Here is a 14,800-nt window from a genome sequence, read left to right as displayed (position 1 = left end):
AAGTGCTATAGCCCTGGCATAGATTTGTAGCCACAGTGGAACCTAGGCTTGATAAACTGGGATCTGCTTCTAGCATCAGTTGCTTGAAATGTTGCCTCTTTGTTTCTGAGCAGAGCAATAATAGTGTCTTCAACCAGTAGGTTATGACTTGATCACGACCTGATCTAATGTAAGTAGCAACAGCAGCACTACCGCCATATAAATATATGGTAAAAAATTAAGTCTGTCTGCAAATGCATGCTTTGGTTAAAGGTAGATCCTGGATCTGAAAAGACTATTGATATAGATGCATCAACCACATGGATGATGTGGGAGCTAATTCTACAAAGCCAAGCTGCTTTGTTCAAAAGAAGGGTTGGTGGGGGAGTATCTGTGACTCTCCAGATGTTCTAGATATAGGTAGGTAGCCGTGTTGGTCTGCCGTAGTCAAAACAAAACCAAAAAATAAAATAAATCCTTCCAGTAGCACCGTAGAGACCAGCTAAGTTTATTATTGGTATGAGCTTTTGTGTGCATGCACACTTATTCAGATCTGAAGAGGTGAGCATGCACACGAAAGCTCATACCAATAACAAACTTAGTTGGTCTCTAAGACTCTCCAGATGTTGTTTGTCTCCAACTTCCATCAGCTCCAACCAGCATCATCAATGGTCAGGGGATGATGGGAGCTGAAGTCCCAACAACTACTGGAGGGGTACAAGTTTCCTTGAGAGTTCAAAGCTTCTAGAACAATTATGAGTGTTAGAATAGCCCTGCTGGATCAAGCCAGTGGGCCATCAGATACCTATAGGAAGCCCTCAGGCAAGACCTGAGTGCAACAGCACATCTTTCCTCCTTTGCAGAAGCCATGCTGGTTATGCTCCAGCAAGGCTTGTTCTTCTATATGCTCCATTATTTTTTTCTTTAACAACCCTTTCCACCAGTTTTCCCTGGTGAAGCTAATCAACCTATAATTTCTAGGATCCTCACTGGATCCCTGTTTTTTGGGGTGGATGGGTGGGAGGCAGGGGAATCCCATTTTGGGGAAGGAGAGGAGAGAGAGAAAAACCTGGCAACTAATCATAAATATGTGAGGCCGATTTGGAGGTAGGGGAGGGACAGCTCTGGCGCTAACCTCCGTTATTCTTTTTCTTCCATCTTTGTATATCAAGAAAGAATCAGTCAGACAGTAGAGATTGTGAAACACACGGTGGACATCGAGGAGAAGGGGGTGAAGTTGAAGTTAACAATTGTCGACACGCCAGGTTTTGGAGATGCTGTGAACAACACTGAGTGGTGAGTCCTAACCCCACACCGTTTTGGATACCTCTGCTGCAGGGGAAATTGTGAGACACAGTCTGGTTTCTCTCCAATAGACCATTTCCCCCTTTTCGTATGCCTTTTGCAATACCAGTGCAAACTGGCCTATAAGATATGCAAAGAGGTTTAAGTGAATAATAATAATAATAATAATAATAATAATAATAATAATAATAATAATAACAACAATATTTTTATTTATATCCCGCCCTCCCCAACCGAAGCTGGGCTCAGAGTGGCTAACAACATTAAAATGATACAGCATTCTAAAATCATTTCATTCTAAAATCAATTCAAATCAGATTAATGGCAACCATTGGGCTAGAGTTCTGTGAGGACTGCCAGAGGAGGGGGTCAGGCTGTGCCCTGGCCAAAGGCCTGGTGGAACAGCTCTGTCTTGCAGGCCCTGTGGAAAGATGTCAAGTCCCGCAGGGCCCTAGTCTCTGGTGACCAGATCGGAGCCACAGCCGAAAAAGCCCTGGCTCTGGTTGAGGCCAGCCTAACCTCTCTGTGGCCTGGAACCTCCAAAATGTTTTTGTTTGAAGACCGTAAGGTCCTCTGTGGGACATACCAGGAGAGGCGGTCCCGTGGGTACGAGGGTCCTAGGCTGTATAGGGCTTTAAAGGTTAAAACCAGCACCTTAAACCTGATCCTGTACTCCACCGGGAGTCAGTGCAGCTGGTACAGCACCGGGTGAATGTGATCCCGCAGTGAGGATCCCATAAGGAGTCTCGCCACGGCATTCTGCACCCGCTGGAGTTTCTGGGTCAGTCTCAAGGGCAGCCCTACTAAGCACTTTGCATATCTTCTCAGTAGCCCTTTCAGCAGCTCTGTGAAAGCTGAAAGAAATAACATGCACCTGTAACATTACCCCCCATGTTTACATTTTAGTGCAAAAGCTCAAAACTTCCTCGAATTTGCTTTCATGGAAGGTAATTATTTTCTTGACAACGCTGTATAAGGGGCAACCTGTTTCCCCAGAATTTGTTTCTATATGGAACTGCAATTCTCACTCTTAGAAAAGATAAGTTATTTTTGCTATTATGGTCCAGTCCCAAGCTGTTGTTCCCAAGGAGGGAGTAATGTAACGTTCCGGTTTTGAGCCATTAACATCCTTGCAGTTGTTGACAGACAGGATGCAAATTCTTTATGTTCTTTCTCTATGATAGGCAATATTTAGTTCAGCGATTTCTACACTGGATCTAAGGGATCTCTCCTCTGTTAATGTGTGTTATCCTCTGTCCCTAAGTACCATCTAAACTGGTGTCCCATTGCAATCCTTTCCTTGTGACTCGCTCTAGTTGGAAGGCCATCACGGATTACATTGACCAGCAGTTTGAACAGTACTTCCGAGATGAGAGCGGCCTCAATCGGAAGAACATCCAGGACAACCGGGTGCACTGCTGCCTCTACTTTATCTCCCCCTTTGGCCATGGGTAAGGTGGGATGGGCTTGTTCCTTTATCTGCCTCACATACCCTGGAGCCAGTGTAGCGTAGTGGTTAGAGTTCTGGACTAGCACCTTGGAGACGAGAGTTCAAGTCCCCATTCAGCCATGAAACTCCAGTGACCTTGGGCCATTCACCTTCTCTTTGCCTTAACCTACATTTCAGGGTTGTTATGAGGGTAAAATCCACATTGAGCTTCTTGGAGGAACAGTGGGATGCAGATGTAATACAGTGGTACCTCTGGTTACGAACTTAATTTGTTCTGGAGGTCCGTTCTTAACCTGAAACCGTTCTTAACCTGAGGTACCACTTTAGCTAATGGGGCTTTCCGCCTCAGCGTGATTTCTGTTCTCATCCTGAGGTAAAGTTTTTAACCCGAAGTACTACTTCTGGGTTAGCGGAGTCTGTAACCCGAAGTGCTTGTAACCCAAGGTACTACTGTAATGGAAAATGTAAGGATGAATATCAAATATGGCATCAGGTGAAGGGCAGATGGGTGTGGTTTGACCCAAATGGGCTTGTGAGTCAAATGGGAGAGACCTGATGGGCCTTATTAGACCCATGGGATGAAGGTTCCCTCCCCTGATAATAAGAGCCACAGTGCATTGGTGCCATCAGTACTGGACTTTAAGGCAGACTTCCAGTCTGCCACTCCTCAGAATGACCAGGAGGGACTCCCTGATGCAACGGGACCGGATTGCTACATTATAAAATAAGTGCACACATTACGATCTGAAGAGGAAGCAGGAAGTTCCCCACAAAGCCATTAAGCTTAGAGTCTAACATTTCCAAGCTGCCCTTCTAGGAAAAGGGACTTGTTATAAGAGGAAGTCCTGTCCTTTTTTTTGGGGGGGGGGGCAGAAAGTTCCCCTTGCTAGTGTGCAGGGAAAAATAGAGATCACTTGCCTTCTAACACCGCATTTCTTTGTTGCAGGCTGAGGCCGGTAGACGTGGAGTTCATGAAGGCTCTGCATGAAAAAGTGAACATTGTTCCCCTTATTGCCAAAGCCGACTGCCTCATTCCTTCTGAGATCAAGAAGCTAAAAGAGCGGGTGAGCAGCGGTAGTGCTGATTCATTCATTCATTCATTCATTCATTCATTCATTCATTCATTCATTCATTCATTTTGAAGATTTATACCAGTCTTCCTCAACCTGGTGCCTTCCTAGATTTTTGAATTACAACTCCCATCCGCCCCAGCCAGCATATCTAGGTGTATACGCACTGCTACTACTTCTACTACTACTAATTTATTTATACCCTGCCCATCTGGCTGGGCTTCCCCAGCCACTCTGGGCGGCTTCCAACAAAATATTAAAATACAGTAATGCATCAAACATTAAAAGCTTCCCTAAACAGGGCTGCCTTCAGATGTCTTCTAAAAGTCTGGTAGTTGTTGTTCTCTTTGACATCTGGTGGGAAGGCGTTCCACAGGGCTGGTGCCACTACTGAGAAGGCCCTCTGCCTGGTTCCCTGTAACTTGGCTTCTCGCAGTGAGGGAACCGCCAGAAGGCCCTCGGTGCTGGACCTCAGTGTCTGGGTAGAACGATGGGAGTGGAGACGCTCCTTCAGATATACTGGACCAAGGCCATTTAGGGCTTTAAAGGTGAGCACCAACACTTTGAATTGTGCTCGGAAACGTATTGGGAGCCAATGCAGGTCTTTCAAGCCCAGTGTTATGTGGTCTCAATGGCCGCTCCCAGTCACCAGTCTAGCTGCCACATTCTGGATTAGTTGTAGTTTCTGGGTCACCTTCAAAGGTAGCCCCACATAGAACACATTGCAGTAGTCCAAGAGAGAGATAACCAGAGCATGCACCACTCTGGTGAGGCAGTCCGCGGGCAGGTAGGGTCTTAGCCTGCGTACCAGGTGGAGCTGGTAGACAGCTGCCCTGGACACAGAGTTAACCTGCGCCTCCATGGACAGCTGTGAGTCCAAAATGACTCCCAGGCTGCGCACCTGGTCCTTCAGGGGCACAGTTACGCCATTCAAGACCAGGGAATCCCCCACACCAACCCGCTCCCTGTCCCCCAAAAGCAGTACTTCTGTCTTGTCAGGATTCAACCTCAATCTGTTAGCCGCCATCCATCCTCCAACTGCCTCCAGGCACTCACACAGGACCTTCACCACCTTCACTGGTTCTGATTTAAAGGAGAGGTAGAGCTGGGTATCATCCGCATACTGATGAACACCCAGCCCAAACCCCCTGATGATCTCTCCCAGTTGGCTGCATGTAGATGTTGAAAAGCATGGGGGAGAGGACAGAACATATTGAAAACGTTTTGGAATGGACTTCCGGAACGGATTCCGTTTGACTTCCAAGGTACAACTGTATACACAATAAAATGACATGCCTGAATAGGCTTGCTTAAACAAAGCAGATTTTAACAGTCACCAAAAATAACATAGAGTGGGTGCCTGCCTAAAGTCATGGGACAGGGAGTTCCACAGAGTAGGTGCTGCCACACCGAAGGATCGACGGTTTACAAGTGTGGAACCAACATTACGTAGCTCTTGTGAAAGTGTCAGTTCTATAGATCGAAGCAGTCAAGTGGGTACTTGTGGAGTAAGGCAATGCTTCAAGTAAACTGGTCCCAAGCTGTTGAGGACTTGACATACTTAATATAGGTGTAGCCAGTGTGATGCCCTCTGTATATACTACAACTCCCATCAGTGTCAGTGTGGCCAACCATCAGGGAAGATGGCAGTTGTAGCCCATGACATTTAGAGGCACTGCATTGACGACCCTTGTACTAAATGGTGACACCTTGAATTTAGCTCAGAAGAGTGGGAGGGCACTGGGTTGGGGAAGGCTGGCTTGTAGCTTGCCTTTCAGTCATGTGATTCTCAAATCAGCTTGCAAGAAACCAGTTGTAACAATGCTCTGATGTAAGGACGAGGGTGTGCTTCCTTTTTGGCCCAGACTAAATAATACTGGGCTTGTTGGTCCATAGCTGTCAACTGTCCCTAGTTTGGCGGGAAACTCCCTTATCGCAGCGCCGTGTCCCGCTGCTGTCCCAAATTGATGATGTTCCTTAAATTTCCGGGTTTCATGCTCACCCGGCTCAAGAGGGAAGCAGTGGCTCGGGGTCCTCCGCTGCGTGAAAGAGCGTGCTGGCGCCGTCGTCCTGGTGCGAGGAGTTCCATCGGCCTTTCCCCTCCCGAGAGAGGGGGGGGGAGAGAGACTCTCGCCCGCGAGCCCGGAGGCGGCAGCGGTGGTGGCAGCTGAGGAGGTGGCCTGAGGGAGGAGGAAGAGGAGGGGATAGGGAGGGACGCAGAAGGCTGGCGCTTCAGCGGCTGTGGCGCCGCCGCAACCGCCTCATTCCGGATTGACAGCATCTGTCAATCCTACCAATGTATGCAACTCTTTACAATAGCAAAATCCCTTATTTTGGCTGCTGATCCCTTATTTTCGAGGCTGCTGGTCCCTTATTTTCAAATCTGTAAGTTGACAGCTATGCGTTGGTCTGATGTAGTGGAAAGCAAGTGGTGTTGTGGCTCCTGGAAGATTGCCCCGAAGAGAAAGTGGCCCTTGGACTGAAAAAGATTCCTTACTCCTGCTTTAAAGGTTTCTCTTTATGGCACCAGCCAAGTATTATGTTGTAATGTGAGCGTTCTTCCTGTTTTCCCTCCATCGCCCTGTGCAGATCAGGGAGGAGATCGACAAGTTTGGAATTAAAGTTTACCAGTTTCCTGAGTGTGATTCTGACGAAGACGAGGACTTCAAACAACAAGACAGAGAGCTGAAGGTGAGGAAGGGAGAAAAATATTTTCCATAATACTTGGTCATGGTTAGGGATGAGACAACCTGTCAGTTTGGGGTTGTTTCAGCTTTTCATTTTGTCCGTCTTAAGTTTTCCACATTTTCACATCAGTTTGCAATTTAATCGTAATGAAAATTCACCAGCATTTCAGTGCAAATGTTTCCCTGTGGTTGCGAATTCCTCAGGATGCGGCTGGACCTCTGGAACGGATCCCGTTCGCAACCGGAGGTACCACTGTACATGTGTAGCTGAGTCTTTAAAAGCCTGGGACACAAATTTTCACAGCCCTCTAGCAGCTATGGTGACTCATTTACCAGAAGTAATGTGTTTAATATTAACTCTGGAAGTGCGTACTTGATTCTGAGCCAACTAAACTTCCTAGAGCAAAATATACATGAAAAAGCTTAGTTTAGTGAGAATTGAGTATATGCTTTCAGAGTCAACACTAACACATTACTTCCACCATAGCCACTAGAGGGCCGTGAAAATTTGTTAAGTGTGCATTAGTTAAGTACCGTATTTTTCAGTGTATAACACGCCCCAGTGTATAAGACGACCCCTATTTTGGGGGACTACAAATTAAGGAAATGGGGGGAGATTGCCCAGAGTTGTTGAGCTTTTTTTGGGGGGGGGATTGCAGACAGTGCCAATCGCCTGCGGAAGCCACCAATCATCTGCCCGCTTGCCACCAGCTGCTGCCAATTGCCCACCCAATTGCCACAGCAGCAGCCAATTGCCAGCAGGCCTTGACACAGGCACCAATCCCTCGCCCAATCGCCGCTGCCGATCTCCTGCTCATGGCTGCCACCAGTCGCCCGTCCCCCCTCTGCACTATCCGTGTATAAGCCGAACCCCAATTTTTAACATTTATTTATAATAATTAAAACCTTGTCTTATACACGGAAAAATACAGTATATGTTGAATCACAAAATATGAATTTGGACACAAATGTTGTCCTAAAATACCCACACTTGATGGGTGAACATGGTCCTCTCCCTCCTTCAGCATGTCAGGCAAACATCTAAAGCAATATGGACCACATCTGCCTGTCCAGATATTATTGGACTCCCAGACCCATCACTCCCAATCGGCATGGCCAGAGGGGTTGGAGCTGATGGGAACTGTTGAACCCTGGGCCAAGAAAACTGAGGAATCCCTCACTCTGCTTCCTTAAATCTTCTTTTCTTCCACTGGTCTTCTCCAACTGCTCTGATCTCTACGTTCTTTCTCTGTCCCTGTCTGATCATGTCCAATAAACCCTCCCGTTCCAGGAAAGTGCTCCCTTCGCAGTCATCGGCAGCAACACGGTGGTGGAGGCCAAAGGTCAGAGGGTACGAGGGCGGCTCTACCCTTGGGGAATTGTGGAAGGTGAGCCATGGTCCTGGGAAGTGAGATGGGAGTCCTGGACGTTGGGTCTCCGAAAAGCTGTTTGGCCCTCCTAGCTAAATGGAACCTGCTGGTTCAGGGGCATTCTATCTCCAAGTGCCAACCCAGAGCGGGAAGCCCATGCCTCGGTTATTTATACTATTTAATTCTACTCTGATTTCTGCTATTAGCAGTCCCCCATGGACCAGAAGCACGACTCATGACAACGAGGAGTCGTCTTTTCAGTGTGGTGGGTCCAGCGTTATGGAACTCCCTCCTATTAGAAGTCAGACATTCGCTGCCTCTCATGGTGGCATCTCTGCAGGGCTGTGGGTGCCCCGGCACCCACAAAAAAATTCAAAGGGCCCCCTCAATGTTCCACAGCTGGGCGGGCTCCAGCCATGGGAGCCAATTCCAGGCAGCCATGGGTGATTGGGCACCCACAAGAATATAATTGTGGGGGCTGGGCACCCACAGAGTCAATGAGAAAAGCTGGCAGGTGGCAGTGAAGATGCCTATGAGAGGCACCCTTTTCTGGGTGTGTGTGTGTGTGTGTGTGTGTGTGTGTCAGACATGGAGGCAGAGTCTCTCTGAGCCCCTCCCTGCAGAAATAGGGTGCATCACTGACTGTGGAGAAGAGCCACCATCGGCCAGCACAACAGAGCTGTGCGACGTCACACACACATGTAATAATGTTAATATAATAATTTATTATTTATACCCCACCCATCTGGCTGGGTTTCCCCAGTCAGTCTGGGCGGCTCCCAACAGAATATTAAAAATACGACAAAACATCAAACATTAAAAACTTCCCTAAACAGGGCTGCCTTCAGATGTCTTCTAAAAGTTAGATAGTTGTTTATTTCCTTGACATCTGATGGGAGGGCACCACCACTGAGAAGGCCCTCTGCCTGCTTCCCTGTAACTTCGCTTCTCACAGTGAGGGAACCTCCAGAAGGCCCTTGGAGCATAGCTGTCAACTTTCAGATTTGAAAATAAGGGATCAGCAGCCTCACCTGTCCCGGGGACAGTCTACGGGATATGTAACAATCCAGGATAGCAGCGGGAAGCAGTGGGAAATGGCGCTGGAATAAGGGAATTTCCCACCAAAAAAGGGAAGGTTGACAGCTATGCCTTGGAGATGGACCTCAGTGTCCTGCATGTGAAGGTTTGCATGTGTGACGTCACACATCTGCGTTGTGGCGACGGGCACCCACAATCCTGAGGGTGAGATGGTACCCTTGGCTCTAGCTGCCCCTACTCTGACTGTGGTGAGCTCTGATGGTCCCTCCCGCTGCAGGTGAGGCTCCGTTGGAACCTGTGGCAGTAGCCGGAGGGCCTGATGGAGCCTGCCGCAGTCACAACAGGCCCTGACGGACCTTTCAGAAGGTGCGTTGGGGCTCCTACCAGTCATGTCCACGCATTGGGCACCCACAATGTTGGGAGGAACCCAGCACACCTGCTGCCTCTGGTAGGTTTCAGGCACCAGGTGAAAGCAGTTTTATTTCAGGAGACCTTTGCACCACCACAAATGCTGTTTTATTCTCCCGGTGTTCTAATTCATGTTCTAAATTTTGTATATCGTATATTTTTGTTTTTGCAAGGAGATTTAGGACCCAGGTGTGATGAAGAGCAGGGTATATATATATATATATATATTTAAAATAATTAAATGAAATAATGCTCTGCTTTTCCTCCCCTCCAATGGGGGCAGCTAACGAAACCCAGCAAACGATTAAGCAAGTAACGGCAACAAGCGCGTAACAACCACAGCGCTAAAAGCATGATATAAATAACACGATGTGCTAAAATGGCAAGCAGCATCAATGGAATTCAGAGAGCCAATGGTCAAAAAACTCAGAATGCGCTTGCTGGGGAAGCTTTTAAAACAATCTCCCCCAACCTGATGTCCTCTAGATCAGAGTCGTCCAATTAAATATATTAATTGTGTAAATTAAATAGTATTAACTATATTGCAAACTCTTTCATTTATGATGTGAGAATTAAATTCAGTGCTGTGGCCCGCAGGTTCTGTGTCAAAGTACTCTTGCGGCCCACGTGGTCAGAGAGGTTAGACTGCCCTGCTGTAGATGCTCCTGGACTCCAGCTCCCATGAGCCTCAGCCACCATGGCCAGTAGAGAGAGATGATGGGAACTGTAGTCCAACAGCACCTGAGGGGCCAGATCTCTCCCCACCCCCCGCTTCAGAGGCCTCTGGCAGGCTAGTGTTGGAGCATAACCCTGCGCCTTATTGTAATCTGATGAGGCCATGTGTATGTTCCCAATCACTAACAGAGGGGATGTGGAACAATGCCATCTCGACTAATCGGAGACTTAGCAATTTGTGAGGATGTGAAGCTCATGGTTGGACCTGTGGCGGCAGTGGCTCCTTTGGTGACTTCCACTGGTGTCTGCAAAGTGCCTCATCTGCCCTAATAATAATAATAATAATAATTTATTTATACCCCGCCCATCTGGCTGGGCTTCCCCAGCCACTCTGGGCGGCTTTCAACAAAATATTAAAATACAGTAATGCATCAAACATTAAAAGCTTCCCTAAACAGGGACCAGCCTCCACACACACGCATGCGTCGTATGCAATTAAAAAACCCGCATCCCCTTGAAATTGCATATTTCTTTTCATGGGTTCCCCTAGGCATGTCAGAGGAATGTGTCTGAAATGAGCTATCCGGTGGATTTCCTTCCACCACAGCTTAGCTGTGCTTGTCACGTTTATTCTCTAACACAGTTCCTTTTACAGTCATACACATTGGTGTGTGTGTGTGCTTGAAATAACTGAATACGGTTAGGATATAAAGGGGGATTCTGGTGCATATATTTCCTCCCCCCGATATTTGTTTGTCTGTTGAAAGACCTACATTGGCTCCCAGTACGTTTCCGAGCACAATTCAAAGTGTTGGTGCTGACCTTTAAAGCCCTAAACGGCCTCGGTCCTGTATACCTGAAGGAGCGTCTCCACCCCCATCATACTGCCCGGACACTGAGGTCCAGCGCCGAGGGCCTTCTGGCGGTTCCCTCATTGCGAGAAGCAAAGCTACAGGGAACCAGGCAGAGGGCCTTCTCAGTAGTGTTCCGCCCTGTGGAACGCCCTTCCAGCAGATGTCAAAGCGATAAACAACTACCTGACATTCAGAAGACATCTTAAGGCAGCCCTGTTCGTGGAAGTTTTTAACGTGTGATATTTTACTGCATTTTTGGTTTTTATGGAAGCCGCCCAGAGTGGCTGGGGAGGCCCAGCCAGATGGGCGGGGTATAAATAATAAATTATTATTATTATTATTATGTTGCTGTGTGCCAAACGATGTCTGTTGTTGCTGCTTCCTCAGTGGAGAACCAGGCGCACTGTGACTTTGTGAAACTGCGGAACATGCTGATCCGAACACACATGCACGACCTGAAGGACGTCACCTGCGACGTTCACTACGAGAACTATCGGGCGCAGTGCATCCAGCAGATGACCAGGTAGGGTCCCCCTGAGGTTCTGCTCCGTCAAGGGATGAATGCGTCTGTGTGAATCAGCCCTTAGAGCCATAGCTGTCAACCGTCCCTTATTTGGTGGGAAACTCCCTTATCCCAGCGCCGTGTCCTGCTGCTGTCCCTTATTGATGATGTCCCTTAAATTTCCCGGGTTTCAAAGGAAGCAGCTCCTCTCCCTCCCTCCTTCCCTGCCGGCCAGGGCGGAGGGAGGCTCCAACTGTGTTGCTTGGCTGCGTTGCTCACCCAATACGAAGTCTAAGAATGACTGGGGCGTGGAGCTTGCATGCCTTGTGCTGATTAAATCGGCCGTGTTGCCTGGGGACTTGCCTTTGCTCAGCGCTTCCCAGCGGAGAGGTGATGGTGGCTTTCCTTGCTGTACCTCCTTTGCTGGTTTGCTGCGCTGTGGGAACCACTGCTTGAGGCTTCGTTTGGCTGCTGGCTGGGCTTTCTGCCTTTGGCTCAGGAGCTGGTTGACTAAAATCCCTTATTTTGGCTACTGGTCCCTTATTTTCCAGGCTGCTGGTCCCTTATTTTCAAATCTGTAAGTTGACAGCTATGCTTAGAGCTGTTGTTGTTGTTGTGTGGCAAACGTCTTCTGAAAGTGGGATGATTTCTCTTCTGAAAATGTGACACGCAACATTTCAGCGAAGGGCCTTAGCTCAGTGGTGGAGCCTCTGTTTCTGTTTAATTCAGCCCTTTACTTAAACCCATGAGGACTAGAATCTTTATTTATTCTTTATTTATTATTTGTTGTTACCAGCCATTTGCTTCAGAATGAGATTTTTTTAAACGAAGTAATAATAATAAATAAATAAGGAAAAAAATGCACACCCCACCACCGAGACCATTCCATTGTAACTACCCAACCTCCCAAAATTTCAACACCTCTCGCGATGGTTTGACCCCTTTCCGTTTTAACAGTACAAATTCTACAAACAGCCTCCACATCTCCTCAAAATCATTTCTCCTGCATATTCCCTGCCTTACCTTAATGGCACATGTGAATTTATCATTCATAGGTATATCCCACACCTTTTTATACCATTCTTCGGTTTTATATTCTGCCTGCCCCTTCCACTTCCTAGCTATAATATTTTGTGCAGCCGTCAATAAGTTTGTGAGCAGGTCCTTCATAGCCTGCAAACCTTCCACCCCATCATAAATTGATAATAATGCTACCGCTGAACTTTTGGTCAGCTTTAACCCAGTGATTTCTGTTATCTCCTTAAACCAGATTGAGATTTAAAGTTGATGGTTGGCTGGATGAGTGAATCAACTATATATTTTGGAAAGCTGTTTGTTCATTTTTCACTATGCATTTGGGCATAAACCACAGAGGGTTGGCGGTTCGAATCCCCATGACAGGGTGAGCTCCTGTTGCTCAGTCCCTGCTCCTGCCAACCTAGCAGTTCGAAAGCATGTCAGAGTGCAAGTAGATAAATAGGTACTGCTCAAGTGGGAAGGTAAACGGCGTTTCTGTGCGCTGCTCTGGTTTGCCAGAAGTGGCTTAGTCATGCTGGCCACATGACCCGGAAGCTGTATGCAGGCTCCCTCGGCCAATAAAGCGAGATGAGCGCCACAACCCCAGAGTCGTCCATGACTCAACCTAACGGTCAGGGGTCCCTTTACCCTTTACCTTTACATGTAACTAAATCTTGCATGGTGGTGCCTGAAATCAAGGAGCAGATTTCCGTCCATCTTTGGACACAATTGGACACCATTTTGAATCAATATGGTGGACTGAACCTTTCAAACCTGCACTGTTTTCAACCAAATTTTGCATGGCGGTTCCTGAAATTATGGACCCCCCCCCCCCAATGTTTGGATACAATGGGACACTAGTTTGAATCAAGATGGCAGACTGAACCTTTTAAAAATTGCACTGATTTTAACCACTGATAACCCAGGTAATTAAGGGGATTAACAGAGATGGTTCTACCTTTCTCCTTTCCCAACCTTTTCTTCTTCCATATCATTATCAAACTTTGCACTGATTTTTTGTTGTTGTGCTTAGAGCTCGCAAACAACGGCATGTACAAGATTGTTGGTGAATGAAGGATAAATGTTGCAGGGGGACTTTTTTTCCTGGGGTGGTAGTGGGAATTTTTTGTTGTTGTTAGAAAAGTGTCTTCTGAGAACTTTTGACTCGTCACTACTGCCATAAAGCAACCTCCTGGATTGGAGAGTTAATGAAACCCAGCTTAATTCGCTCTCCCTTTTTCTCCTGCTCATGTTTTTAGCAAGCTGACTCAGGATAACAGGATAGAGAGCCCCATTCCGATTTTGCCGCTCCCAACACCGGATGCGGAAACGGAGAAGCTGATCAAGATGAAAGATGAAGAGGTAAGGAAGCATTTCGCTGTTGGTCGCTCTTGAGACATCACCCAAGCTAGCTATCTTATTCTTGAATTTGGAGCTGTTTGGGGGGGGTGGTACTTTTGTCGTGCACTGGAGCACTTTGCCATTGTTAGAAGGAATTTCTGAAAGGCAGTATTTTGTCCTGGATCTTAGGGAAGTTTTTATATCTGATGTTTTGTTGTTGTTGTTGTTGTTGTTGTTGTTGTTGTTGTTGTTGTTGTTGTTATCATCATCATCATCAATTCTGTTGGGAGTTGCCCAGAGTGGCTGGGGAAACCCAGCCAGATGGGTGGGGTATAAATTAATTATGATAATGATGATGATTAGGCAAGCCAATTGAAAAATCACGTTTTTTTGGCATTTTTGTAAAAAACAAAACAAAACCCTCAACAATCTTGGTGGTCCCCTAAAGAAAAGCTCAACCATTTGGGGGTCTTCCTAAAAAAAAGCTGAACAACTTTTAGGGTGTCCTGGTGTTTACTTTTTCAAATATGGCAACCCTACCATTGTTCACTCTCATCTTGAAAAAGGATCAAGTGTCGTGCTGGATCAGGCCAATGGACCTTCTGGTCCAGCACCCTGGCTCATCAATTAACCCAAAGCATATTTGCATACTTAGGAAAGTATATTAAGAAAAAAAGAGAAGAAGAAAACTTCAGAACTTCCACAGTCATTGGTGTCAGTATTAAGTGTGTGTCATTTTGTCATCAGTGACGGCACAGGCACTGTCCAATAGGTGCAATCCCAAAGTCAACTGTTTTTGAAGGAGGCTAACATTTAACCGGAGTGACGCAGGTGGTGCTGTGGGTTAAACCACAGAGCCTAGGACTTGCCGATCAGAAGGTTGGCGGTTTGAATCCCCGTGACGGGGTGAGCTCCCGTTGCTCGGTCCCTGCTCCTGCCAACCTAGCAGTTCGAAAACACGTCAAAGTGCAAGTAGATAAATAGGTACCGCTATGGCGGGAAGGTAAACAGTGTTTCCGTGTGCTGCTCTGGTTTGCCAGAAGCGGCTTTGTCATGTTGGCCACATGACCTGGAAGCTGTACGCCGGCTCCCTCGGCCAGAAAA

General features: G+C 47.1%; 2 protein-coding genes across 5 annotated transcripts in view; both read left to right on the top strand.

The window, feature by feature from the left end:
* The window catches only part of GP1BB (glycoprotein Ib platelet subunit beta), a 210,829-nt gene that overhangs the window by 177,491 nt on the left and 18,538 nt on the right, over positions 1–14,800 (top strand). The gene's annotated exons all lie outside the window — the stretch shown is intronic.
* SEPTIN5 (septin 5) overlaps positions 1–14,800 on the top strand; it is an 89,371-nt gene that overhangs the window by 66,538 nt on the left and 8,033 nt on the right. For all 4 annotated transcript variants that reach the window (XR_014002964.1, XM_081175023.1, XM_081175021.1 and 1 more), the window contains 7 exons: positions 1,152–1,275; positions 2,601–2,735; positions 3,681–3,798; positions 6,394–6,495; positions 7,783–7,879; positions 11,224–11,359; positions 13,615–13,717. Coding sequence is in view for 3 of the 4 variants with exons in the window: in XM_081175023.1 (XP_081031149.1) it covers positions 1,152–1,275; positions 2,601–2,735; positions 3,681–3,798; positions 6,394–6,495; positions 7,783–7,879; positions 11,224–11,359; positions 13,615–13,717 (815 nt within the window). In the remaining variant the exon portion in view is untranslated. The remainder of the gene's footprint in view (positions 1–1,151; positions 1,276–2,600; positions 2,736–3,680; positions 3,799–6,393; positions 6,496–7,782; positions 7,880–11,223; positions 11,360–13,614; positions 13,718–14,800) is intronic.

The sequence above is a fragment of the Podarcis bocagei genome (genome assembly GCF_964188305.1).
Source record: "Podarcis bocagei genome assembly, chromosome: 16".
Lineage (NCBI taxonomy): Eukaryota > Metazoa > Chordata > Lepidosauria > Squamata > Lacertidae > Podarcis > Podarcis bocagei.
Note: the sequence above shows the minus strand (reverse complement) of the source record. Positions and strands in the feature narration are given on the sequence as shown.